Source organism: Podospora bellae-mahoneyi, chromosome 2 (assembly GCF_035222275.1).
Source record: "Podospora bellae-mahoneyi strain CBS 112042 chromosome 2, whole genome shotgun sequence".
NCBI lineage: Eukaryota > Fungi > Ascomycota > Sordariomycetes > Sordariales > Podosporaceae > Podospora > Podospora bellae-mahoneyi.
In genome coordinates this window covers 2,745,279-2,757,721 of record NC_085881.1, presented here as the reverse complement: position 1 = coordinate 2,757,721, position 12,443 = coordinate 2,745,279, and the positions used below count along the sequence as shown (strand labels likewise).

Genomic DNA, 12,443 nt, shown 5'->3' with positions numbered 1-12,443 from the left:
ACCCAAACTTTTTCCCCGGCCAAACTCCGGCAGAAAGTGAACAAGCTCGCGTGGACGCGCGCGTGCGTCCGTGCATCCGTGCTTTCATATGAATTGGCTGCGAATTGGTGGCGCCGAAAAGATATCGATAACAACCAACTTCGAGCTTTGGAGCTTTCGATATTCTGCAATCCATTTTCAGTGTTGCTCTATCTGACCATATAAAACCCCAGCGAGACACATATTGACGACCAAAATGTTGTTGGAGGAGCAAAGATACATCCATGAGGACCTGGAGCGCCTCGAGCAGGGAATTGCAGATCGCATGGGCGATGAACCAAAACAGGTATGTCGGGATGGCCTCCATCCAGCACCGTTGACCGCCTCACACTTGATACTAACATCTTTACAGATCCGCGATCGCTTGAACCGTGACCATGAAGTCTCCCAATTGCTCGACCAGATCCAAAAACAGTCGGCCATCCTCCTATCCCTCTACGAAGATAAAGCCGGCGAACGATCAAAAGAAATCTTGGACATCAGCTCCGGTGATCCATTCAAAGAGTTCAACGCCCAGTACAACAAGATCAAAGAGCACCACGGGAACTACCCCAGCGAGCAGGCCGAGAATTCAGAACAATGGTACAAGCCGCGGAAGGGGCCCGATCAGCCATACATTGTGGAGAGCATGTTCTCGGGCGAGGAAGCATATGGACGATATTTCGATTTGCACACCTGCCACGAGGCGTACCTGAACTTGCCAAACGCGAAGCGCTTGGCCTATCTGCAGTACCTCGAGGTGTTTGACGACTTTCAGCCAGGGAAGGGCGGAATCAAGCGGGCAGATAAGTTGACGGACGACTACTTCAAGTACCTGGGTGACCTTGCTTCATACTTGGAGTCTTTTATGCGACGGACTCGCCCACTAGAGAACCTCGACAAGGTGTATGAGGGCTGGGAGAAGGAGTTTGAGACGGCATGGGAGAAGGACGAGGTGCCGGGGTGGCAAAAGGAAGCAGCGGCAGCCAAGAAGAACGCGATGTCGCGCAACCTTTCGACATCTGAGGCGGTGTGGTGTGAGGCCTGCGAGAAGGAGTTCAAGAATGAGAACGTCTACAAGGGGCACTTGAATGGGCGGAAACATATCAAGGCCGCCGAGATCTTGGCCAAGTGGGAGGAAACAGCTGCTGTTGGAGACAGCCATGCGCCTGTTGCGCTGGCGCATCGTCTGAGGGAACGCGCTGTTGCCGAGAGAGAGTTTAGGGTCAGGAAGCTCACTAGTGCCATGAGTACCGAAAAGGACGATACTCGTGTGAACGTGGAGCGACGGCAGGGTATGACAGAGCGCGAACGCGCCCAAGAGTTGGAGAACTTTTACAACATGTCAAACACCCCACAGAATCAAGCGCCCGAAGAGGAGGAGAACAACGACGATGACGACAAGATCTACAACCCCCTCAAACTTCCGCTGGCCTGGGACGGTAAGCCGATCCCCTTCTGGCTGTACCGTCTCCACGGCTTGGGCCAGGAATTTCCCTGCGAGATTTGTGGCAACTTCGTGTACAGAGGCCGTCGCGCGTTCGACAAGCACTTCAACGAGACGAATCACATCACGAACTTGAAGCGTCTCGGCATCACGAATACCTATCTGTTTCGAGACATCACCTCGATTGCGGAGGCCATGAGGCTCTGGGAAAAGATCCAAAGGGAGGAGAAGAAGCATCATGTGGATGACGGGTCAGTTGTGCAGATGGAGGATGCTGAGGGCAATGTCATGCCTGAGAAGGTTTACCTTGATCTTCAGAAGCAGGGTCTGTTGTAGTCGCACGGCAGAGGGGTTGGGAAAATTGTTCACCGGAGTTTTTATCGCATGCAAGGTTTCAGGATTATGTAGACTTAGCTAATACCCAGCATTTCGCAATTGCTTGATTATCTTGTACTTTGTTTTGCCTGGCGAAGGGGTCTCTCCATGTTGAAGTCTGAACAGCTCTTGGCGCTGATATTCCGGGAATTGGACCCCTGTCAGTTTGAGACCCACTTCGGAGGGGCAAAATGGCCCTGCACGGAGCGACGTCACCCCAGGGACCGACGTCTGCCGGTGACCAAAGGTAAACAAAGGAATTCGAGATTGCGCTTCTCGAACAATTCCATCAACGACAATCTGTGATTTCTGCATCTCGTCTTATTATTATTATCCAGGGGTGGGAACTCTTAAGCCTGTTGATGAAATTTTCGCATTCCTTTCTTACACCTGCCCGGCGAGGTTGAGTTTGGCGCAAAACACATCCTTACTACCAGAATGCACTGATACCGCGCGGCATCATCAAACCATCAAAAATGACCCCCCAACCCAGACCGATCCCCGCTCTCTACTGCGTCTACATCCTCCGCTCCACCGTCCGCCACTCCTCCCTCTACATCGGCTCAACACCCAACCCACCCCGCCGCCTGAGCCAGCACAACGGGGTCGTCAAAGGCGGAGCAGTGCGCACATCACGAAGCTCCCTCCGGCCATGGGAGATGGTCGCTTTGGTCTCTGGTTTTGCCAGCTCAACTGCCGCTTTGAAGTTTGAGTAAGCTTTCCCCACGTAATCCCTTGGGTAAAGATACTGATTTTGTTTTTTTTGTATTGTAGATGGGCTCTAACAAACCCACACACATCATTGCACATACCCTCTGAATCTCGCCTTGCGTTTTCTACCCAGCGGAAGAGGAATGGGCAGCCGAAGAGACCGCCGAAGAGTTTGAGTTCGATTCTGTCAAACTTGCACTTGTTGTTGTCGGTGCCGAGTTTTGCGAGGTGGCCGTTGAGGGTACATTTTTTTAAGAGGGATGTGCATGCTGCGTGGGGGAGGTGGTGTGGGAAGGTGGAGAGGGAATTGAGAGGGAGTTTACCGGTTGTGACGGATTTTGGGGAGGATGAGGGGGCTGTGGTGGCGAGGGCGTCGGCTTCGGAACCGTTGGGTGTGGTAGGGGAGGGGTTGGATGGGGATGGGGGAGGGGAGGAGGTGCCGACTTGGGGGATATATGGCTTGCCGTTGGATTATACGCCGCTTAAGGAGTATGTGGCGAAGGGGCAGGATATCTTTGAGTTTGAGAGGCAGGGGAGTTGCGTGGTGTGCAAGGAGGAGATTGATCCTGAGGAGGGGGGACTATATGCTGTTTGCTCGAATGAGGGGTGTGAAGGGGTGGGACATTTGAGGTGTTGGGGAAGGTATTTGCTGAAAAGCGAGGAGGGAGGTGGAGAGGGGGCAATATTGCCGGTGGGAGGGAGGTGTCCGAGGTGTAAGGGTGAGGTACATTGGGGGACGATGATGAAGGAGTTGACGTTGAGGGTTAGGGGGCAGAAGGAGGTGGAAAATTTGCTGAAGGTGAAGAGAAAAAGGGCACCAAGGAAAAAGACGGCGAAGACGAAGGAAACTGGTGAAGAGGATGGTTGAAGAGGTCGGAGCATACAACTATTTACATGCCTGTTGGACATGGGGATGGCGTTTGGATGAGGGCAAGGCAGCACCTGACAATGAAATGATACCCGGATCTTGTATATATGGCTTGGATTTACACGGATGAATTCTTCACTAGGAATTAGCAGTTTGGCGTCGGATAGCAATGGGTTTGAAGACGGGATGTTTTAATAAGAGATCATGCACTTGAGTTCACACAGAGCGGACGATTACATAAATCCGGTGGCACCTGACGGCCCCCGTCTCCCAAGCGTGTGCCACCCCAGATGTCTTGGCACCTCTTGCTTGAACGTCAAGCCTTCGTTCATTGGCCAGCCATAGGATAGGATTGCTTTGGATCCGGTGCGATATCAGATCTCTGCCCACCTCTTCTTGTTTCTGTCCATCTTCATAAGACCGTCGCATTGCCGAGTACGGGACTGCTTCCAACAGCATGTCGACTTGCATACCCCGCCCTCTTCATCAGGGCTCGCGACCCTCCGAGTCTAGTGTACCTGCACTGCTTTTGTGATTCTGCAGCGTTTTGCTCGTTTTTATCAGCGGTTACTAGCCCCTCCAGCTAACTGTTTTTGACTGCCAAATATTGGGGGGCATAATGTATGATTCATGTGCCCACTTCAGCCATTGAAATGCTGACCACCTACCTACCACATGCGATCATGACTGTCAGTACCGTGGTGGCACACAAACTGTGGGTTGGATGCTGGAGAGAGCTCGGATATCGATATTTATTTCTCTGCGCCCGCTCAGACCGATATTTCAGGAGTTGCCGCCTTCCTGGTGTGATTTTATCCCATGTTGGAGACTGGTCTGTACGACCTTACCTGACCCTACCAGATTGTGGCCGCATGCATCGCAGCCACACTGTGCCAGCTTTTCTTTGTGCGCGCCCCCCCTATCACTGCAGTTTAGGACCCCGGATTAGGATTTGCAAAGCATATCAAGCTTGGAAATATGACAGCTGATCTCTTACTTGTTGTGCGAAGAGATGCGATTCAATTTTTGCAGGTCATTCAAATTGTGGCTTTTGTCAAAGTGGGACATGCAGCTTGGTGGGATGTTTGATCCTCCCGTTTTTTGGTGGAGCTGCAAGATGAGAACTGAGATCATTTTGGGATTTCGATGCCTCAGCCTCAACCTCACCTGGGTGCACTGGCTGTAGGGCATGAGAATTGCGTAGGGTGATGATTCTAGAAGAGCGTGCCACATGCAGATTCTTTTCTCGAGGCACGTATTCCGTAGATAGTTATGCATGGAGTCGAAGTGAGGCCCAGGATGACCAGTTGTGGGAAGGGACCCACTTGAAGGTTTGCGCCTGGGCGCCTCCCCAGCCAAAATCGTCCCGACAGCTGCCGCCCTACCTCGCCTTTTTGGAACGTCTCCCGTCCGCCGTCGTCCCCATCCATGCCCCATGTTCCCTCCACCACCCGCTTGTCCCCCGTCTCCGCCAGCTCTTTCCTTCCTCACATCACAGCCGGCTATCTTCAATATCCCTTCACCTCGTTGCCGCCTCCGCGTGTCGGCCCCAATTCCTCACCACAACCTGGAAACTGTCTGATTCACACGACCTCTCATTTCTTCCCGGCGCACGCTGCTCAAGCTCCCAGCACCTGTTGCGAAATACCTTGAAACAGATCATAGCCTCCACTGCTGGGCGAGAGTCGCTGGCATGATTGCAGCTGTTGCACGCAATTTTGAACCGACAAAACAGAGCAACAGCGCGTGTAGTTCTTACCATAACTTCACTTCCGGCGCCCCATGGTACGTGAGAGAAAGTTTATATAATCAAGCTGGCCTTCAAAAGCTTTGGGCCTTCCCTGCTCAAGCCATCCTCTCTTGCCTTGCAAGTCGGCGCGTGATGGTTTAACCTTTTGTCGCAACTCTCCAGATCCACGCCATACGATGCGTCGAAGCTACGACTCTGTTTGACTCACCAGTTCTAATACACAATCCCGCCACGATTAAATATACTTTCACATCCTTTCGCTCGATACAGCCCTCCGGCCTCGTTGGCATTTACACGCTCCACGACGGCGAATATCAAAGCAACCCACAGCGAGCATGGTATCGGTCCCCTCCGCCAGCGTGTCGAACGGATCCATCACCACGATCAGCACCAATGCACATGCCAAAGATTCTCCCGCCATGACCACGCCTTCAGCTTCCATCGCAAACGGGGCCAAGTCAAAAGCGGCGCAGGTCAACGGGAATGGCTATCACCCGCCAAAACCTCAAGTGCCGCTGAGCTCCATGAAGAGCGCGCCTCTCGACCTGTCGTCAGTTGAGCGCCGCGGGCAACCTACCATGTGCAAGGAGCCCCTCAAGAAGAAGAACAGGCCACACGGGCTGCAGGAAGCGCCGACGTACCAGCCAACGGAGGAGGAATGGAAAGAACCTTTCGAGTACATCAGGAAAATCTCAAAAGAGGCGAGAGAATACGGTCTCTGCAAAATAATTCCACCAGACTCTTGGAACCCCGAATTCGCCATCAATACAGAGGTGAGTGACCTTGTGAAGCGGTATCGCGATTTTTTGCTGGTTCGTGCCAGTTTTAGATCCTGCCTGCCACAACTTCGCCAGATAGCTTTTCCTCTGTAAACCCGCTAACACGACTGCCTCACTCAGAAATTTCATTTTCGAACGCGGAAACAGGAGCTCAATTCTGTTGAAGGCAGTAAGGCTCCCCATCTCAAGTTAAATCCCCCTTCTTCATTGGAGCGTCATACTGAGGGTGACTCGTCAGGTACCCGTGCGAATCTCACCTACCTGGACGCGCTCCAGAAATTCCACAAACAACAAGGTAACACGAACTTGACGAGATGGCCGTACGTCGACAAGAAACCACTGGACCTGTACCGGCTCAAAAAAGCCGTCGAGGCCCGCGGTGGGTTCGAGAAGGTGTGCAAGCTGAAGAAGTGGGCAGAGATTGGTCGTGACCTGGGGTACAGTGGCAAAATAATGTCGTCTCTGTCCACCTCACTCAAGAACTCGTATCAGAAGTGGCTCTGCCCCTATGAGGAATACTTACGGACCGCCAAACCTGGCGTCTACCAGCAGCTAGAGCTGGAGTATGGCGGCCCTCTAACTCCCAGCCCAGCCCAGAGCCCGATGAAGCGGTCAAATGTCAACACGCCCTTAAGTCTCCGTGCCGAGTCACCGGCCAGACATGCGACAGACGCGCTACAGGCGACCATGAACGGCCACAAGGAGACTGACCAAGACGTCCAAATGTCCGACACGCCCGCAGCTAGTACACCACAGGTCTCATCAGGCTTCACGGCGACCAACTCGGGAGGCTTCACTGCCATCAATTCCGGCTTTACGAGTATCAACCGACCCCAAAACGTGGCTTCGGAGAACAAGAGTCTCTCCACACCAAAACAGTACAGCACGCCGCTCGCGTCCTCGAAAAACACACCAGAATACCGACCTTCATCCCTTGGCCCTGCTGGATTCAAGCGACAACTTAGTTGCGACGATGTGGAGAAGGACTCGCCCTGTGACAAGGACGATGTTGATGGCAGCCGAAGAAGCAGCAAGCGGCTGAAGAAGGGTAAGTCATCTTTGATATTCAGCCTCACTCTTTTGCTTTTGAACAACCCCGACAACTTTGACGCTGGCCGCTTGCCAGACATGGTCGCTTGAAGACAGTCGAGGGGGTTACCCAGCCCATATGCAGTCGTCCGCCATCGTACCTCATTCGCTCCGTTCTTTTCTCGCCGCCCCACTCGGAAGCTGTTTCGCGGTGACTGGTCCGTGCTAACCTCGAATGACTCGCAGGTAATGTTCCCACTGTAGCGGGTTCGCACATGTCACTCTTTCGTCCATCGGCTCCTAGAATACCCCGAGATGAGGCTCTGGGCTCGGGTGAGGTATGTCAAGCACCGCGTAACCCCTTGTTTCGATGTCGACACAAGGCACTGACTCCCTCTTAGCGATGCGAGACCTGCGGCAAAGGTCAGGAGACTGACGGCTTCCTGCTCGTTTGCGAGTCCTGCGAGCATGCTTACCATGGCGCTTGCCTTGACCCGGCAGTTAAAGTCAAGCCGGAGACAGAGTGGAACTGCCCCCGCTGTCTTGTTGGCGATGGCCAGTTTGGCTTCGAGGAAGGTGGACTGTACTCGCTAAAACAGTTCCAAGAGAAGGCGGCCAACTTTAAGCAAGGTTACTTCGAGAAGAAGATGCCCTTTGACCCTGTCCTCAACTGCCATCGACCAGTTACCGAAGACGACGTCGAGCAGGAGTTCTGGCGCCTAGTTGCCGACTTGGAGGAGACGGTGGAAGTCGAATATGGTGCTGATATCCATTGCACAACCCACGGCTCTGGATTTCCGACCATCGAGAAGAACCCCACCGACCCCTATTCGACCGATCCCTGGAACCTGAACCTTTTACCCCTGCATCCAGAAAGTCTCTTCCGCCATATCAAGTCTGACATCTCCGGCATGACAGTTCCGTGGGTTTACGTCGGCATGATTTTCTCCACTTTCTGTTGGCATAACGAGGACCATTACGCGTATTCGGCCAACTATCAGCACTTCGGAGCCACCAAGACTTGGTACGGGATCCCCGGAGATGATGCCGAGAAGTTTGAGAATGCAATGAGGGAGGCCGTCCCGGAGCTTTTCGAGACGCAGCCAGACCTTCTGTTCCAGCTTGTTACTCTTTTGACCCCGGATCAGCTGAAGAAGGCCGGTGTTCGAGTCTATGCGCTTGATCAACGCGCAGGACAGCTGGTCATCACCTTCCCGCAAGCCTACCACGCCGGCTTCAACCATGGATTCAACTTCAATGAGGCTGTGAACTTTGCTCCCAGCGACTGGGAGCCCTATGGGCTAGCAGGTGTCGAAAGGTTGCAGGCCTTCCGTCGGCAACCGTGTTTCTCGCATGATGAGCTCCTGTGGACCGCGGCGGAAGGTATCACCAACGGGGGACTGACGATCCAGACCGCCAAGTGGCTGGCTCCTGCGTTGGCTAGAATACACGAACGGGAACTCGACCAAAGACAGGTATTCACAGGCAAGCATGAGTTCATCGCCAAACGGCTCGAATCAAAGCACCCGGTTGAGCATCATCGCTGTGTCTTCAAGGGAGAGAAGGACCCTGAATGCCCGCTGATCTTCAAGATCGAGGACGTTGATGTTCCCGAGGAAGAGTCCTCGTGCTTTTATTGCAAGGCTTTCACGTACTTGTCGAGATTTGTTTGCCAGAAAACCGGCAAGGTTTTGTGTCTCTTGCATGCTGGCAGCCACCCATGTTGCGATTACAGCGACTCTGAGCGCTACCTCGGCAAGGACCATGTCTTGTACTACCGCAAGACGGACGAACTCATGGCCGCGACGTACAAGAAGGTGGCCGACCGCGCCAATGTCCCAGAAGCATGGGAGGAGAAGTACGAGAAACTCCTGGACGAGGAAGCCAAACCTTCTTTGAAGTCTCTGCGGGCTGTGCTCAGCGAAGGTGAGAAGATCCCATACGAACTGCCTTCACTCCCAACCCTCCGAGCCTTTGTTGAGCGGTGCAATACTTGGGTTGAGGAGGCAACCAACTACACAGTTCGGAAGCAACAGAACCGGCGCAAGAATGAGAAGGCCTGGCAAATCGGGACAAGGAAGTCAATCGGCAGTTCTTACCAGGACTCGAAAGAGCGAGAGATGCGCAATGTTGCCAACATCTACCGTCTCCTAGACGAGGCTGAAAGGATTGGCTTCGACTGTCCGGAGATACTCCAATTGCAAGAACGCGCTGATGCGATCAAGACTTTCCAGCATGACGCAGTCCGTCTCCTCGAGTTTACCACAGACCATGATATTGAGCGGGTCGAGAAACTTCTTGAAGAGGGGCAGAGCTTTAACGTGGACATTCCCGAGGTGGAGAAGCTGTCGCGTCTTTTGGAGCGAGAGCAATGGAATGCCAGAGCCCGGGACAGCATTGGAACCAGCATGACACTGAACGATGTTCGTCTTCTTCTTGAGGAAGGTCAACGCCTTGAAATCCCGCCATATAACGACCAACTGAACCACTTTTCGGAGAAGCTTGCCGCCGGTCACCTGTGGGAGAAGACGGCACAGGACCTCATCAACGCCGAGGTGGTTCACTATCCCCAACTGCAAGCCCTTGCGGATCAAGTCCGTGAAAACGCCTTGCCCGTCACACCGGAGACCCTGGCTGCCGTGGAACAGAAGCTTCACAAGCAGCGCGAGGCTGCAAGACAGATAGAGGATCTGAACAGGCGCCTCAACAGCCCCGACTATCGACAACGACCAAAGTATGGCGAGATGGCTGACGTGATGAAGAAGATAGAGGAACTTCAAGCCAAGCCATCTGGCATCCATGAGCTCGAGAAGGAACAGAAGCGGCACGAGGACTGGATGAGAAAAGGCAAGAAGCTGTTTGGGAAGACTAACGCTCCTTTGCACATTCTCAAGTCGCACATGGAGTACGTTCTTGACCGTAACGTGGACTGTTTCGACTTTGTTCACGACAAGCCCCGTGTCCCCGCTGAGCCCCAATCGAGAGAGCCAAGTCCGTCAGAAAGGGAGAAGACAAATCGGTGGGACGATCCCAAATTCCGGGAGGTCTTTTGCATCTGCCGCCGTACCGAGGCTGGCATGATGATTGAATGCGAGCTCTGCCATGAATGGTATCACGGCAAGTGTCTCAAGATCGCTCGTGGCAAGGTCAAGGAAGATGACAAGTACACTTGTCCAATTTGCGACTGGCGTGTCAAGATTCCACGCGATGCCGCTCGTCCCAAACTTGAAGATTTGGTTCAGTGGTATGAGGAGATTATTAGCCTCCCATTCCGGCCAGACGAGGAAGAGGTCTTGAAGAAGATCATCGACAACGCCCAGAACTTCCGCAACCACATCGCTGGCTTTTGCAGCCCCGTGGTCTCGACAGCGTCCGAGGCAGAGACACAGCGCTTTTACCTACGCAAAATTGAGGGTGCCGAGATCCTCCTGGCGTACGAGACCAACTTCTTCCGACAAGAACTTCACAAGTGGTGCCCTGTTGCCCCGGAGCCTCCCCCGGTACTTGAGTCTTCTAAGAGCACACGCAAGCCCAGGCCAACCAAACTGATGAAACTTCTCCTTCAATACGGAGTGGATGATGCAGACGATTTACCCGAGAGCGTGAAAGGCAAGGCCAACAGCCTCAAGCGCAAGGCCCAGAATGCCGAAGCTGCTGCGGCTGCTGCCGCCGGCGGAGGTGCTTTGGCCGCAAGTCCCAGTTACAGAGCGCCTGGCCACCCATTCTATTCTCGCAACTCGTCCGCTCAACCGTCAACCCCTGGTCTCTCGATGCCGCCCAACCACCATCCTTCATCATCCCACAGCGCCGGCCTGGACTCGTCCTCTCATCCGAATCAGTCTTCCTACTTTCTCCCAACAGGGCCCCACCTCCTGTTGAGCGACAGCTCCACGCAGCACTTTGAGCAGCGTCTGATCGAGGGCAAGGTCGATGACCGGGAACTGAACGAGCATCTCTCCACCGATGAGGGGAGAACAAGGATTATGGAGATCTTGTCTCGGACGGAGACCGGCAAGCAACGTGCCAAGGACCTGTTTGGTCCCAAAATCTGGGGTCCTACGGCTGCTGCCAACGCTGGCTCGTCAGGTCCTCGGGATAACGATCCCCTTGGCATCGGCATGGGAGGAGACGGCGATGGGGACGACAGCATGTTTGTTGACCTGGTCAATGAGGATGACGACGAGGATAAGAAAGCCGCCATCGATCATGCCCACCATGATGCGGATATTCACATGGAGGACGACCATGGAGGCGAGGCTGCTTCACTCATAGAACTGGGGCAGTAGTGATCACCTAGTTCGGTGACGAGATTTGTTTTGCTTCTATTTTCCTGCTTTCTTTGGCCAGCGGAGAATCATGTACACACCAAAAAGGCTGTAGGAGTTTACTTTTTGGGTGGTGCATTGGTGACCTGAGCGGAGCGGGCTCAAATGGTGGCGTTGGTGGTGGTAGTGTTATTACATCTTGTCTTGTCCCTTTTACATTGTTCCCATCGGTTTTTATCTTGCTTTCAACTTGGTCTGCTCGGCTTGGAGCAAGCCTATTTTGCTTTTCCGGCTGATTTTTATGTACATATGTACTTGTACAGCATTACATGACTACCCTGGAGTGGGAAAAGGTGGGTGGCTTATACGTATGGAGGGAGCTAGATCTGGGCTTTAGCTATGGTATTGGTAAGGGGAGTTGTTGGGATGCGGGCGATGTGGTATACATAGATGATGGGGCGATGGGTAATGGGATCTTTAATTCATGTTGCTGTTGTGATTGCAGTGGTTTCCGTGTTTTCCTGGTCGACTGGATCGGTCACCCCTGGGAGATGGGCCATGTTCAACAAACCAGTAGATATTAAACTCGCCACCTTCGCAGAGCCTCCTTTGGGCCCCCAAACCCAACGTAGGTTTCCAGATACGGCCTGTACGTCGGAATAAATTGCTAATACAATTGGCAGATAATTCTCGTGCATTTTGCTTTGCCATCAGCCACCAGCCTGTGAGAGAAGCTGGGGAGCGCCTACAGAGCCTCGTATTCCCCCCCCTTTCTCCCGTGCAAAAAAAACTGTAGTAAGTAAGGTCCATCGACGCCCCAAACCCCCAAAAAACTCAGACTTTTGTACAGCCTACTTCATTCACTAGCTGGAACCAAGATCACAGAAACTAAAAGAAGACCCAGATGGATCCGCGGAAATACGGCCCTTTGCACACGATTGAGGAGACAAACCCAGAAAGTCGCCGCAATCGCCACGACATGTACCACCACCACAGCATCAAGAAATCGAGATGGGCAAAGCTCTCTCAGACGTGGATTTTCGAGTTCCTCGGGTTCTTGGCCTCTCTCTTATGTATAGGGGCCACTGCCACCCTTCTTCGTTGATACGATAACCAGCTGGCGCCCGACTGGCCGGTCACGCTCAACTTCGTGCTATCACTCCTCGGAAATGTGGGTTTTGCTGGAACCATCTTCGGCGTC

The 12,443-nt window shown here is 53.3% G+C and overlaps 3 protein-coding genes across 3 annotated transcripts; all 3 read left to right on the top strand.

The window, feature by feature from the left end:
• Positions 1 to 99: 99 nt before the first annotated feature.
• Positions 100 to 1,922, top strand: sap61 (Pre-mRNA-splicing factor sap61). The gene is made up of 2 exons (XM_062876435.1): positions 100 to 325; positions 392 to 1,922. Exons 1-2 carry the CDS (start codon positions 236 to 238, stop codon positions 1,799 to 1,801), a joined length of 1,500 nt encoding a protein of 499 aa, XP_062735028.1. The 5' UTR covers positions 100 to 235; the 3' UTR covers positions 1,802 to 1,922.
• A 160-nt stretch (positions 1,923 to 2,082) lies between these two features.
• On the top strand, positions 2,083 to 3,605 carry SLX1 (Slx4p interacting protein). The gene is made up of 2 exons (XM_062876434.1): positions 2,083 to 2,552; positions 2,615 to 3,605. Exons 1-2 carry the CDS (start codon positions 2,317 to 2,319, stop codon positions 3,417 to 3,419), a joined length of 1,041 nt encoding a protein of 346 aa, XP_062735027.1. The 5' UTR covers positions 2,083 to 2,316; the 3' UTR covers positions 3,420 to 3,605.
• A 1,004-nt stretch (positions 3,606 to 4,609) lies between these two features.
• On the top strand, positions 4,610 to 11,263 carry QC761_206940 (uncharacterized protein; the record flags this gene model as incomplete). Its single annotated transcript, XM_062876433.1, has 5 exons — positions 4,610 to 5,204; positions 5,332 to 5,942; positions 6,069 to 6,996; positions 7,224 to 7,315; positions 7,379 to 11,263. Exons 2-5 carry the CDS (start codon positions 5,505 to 5,507, stop codon positions 11,261 to 11,263), a joined length of 5,343 nt encoding a protein of 1,780 aa, XP_062735026.1. The 5' UTR covers positions 4,610 to 5,204; positions 5,332 to 5,504.
• Between the last annotated feature and the right edge of the window lie 1,180 nt (positions 11,264 to 12,443).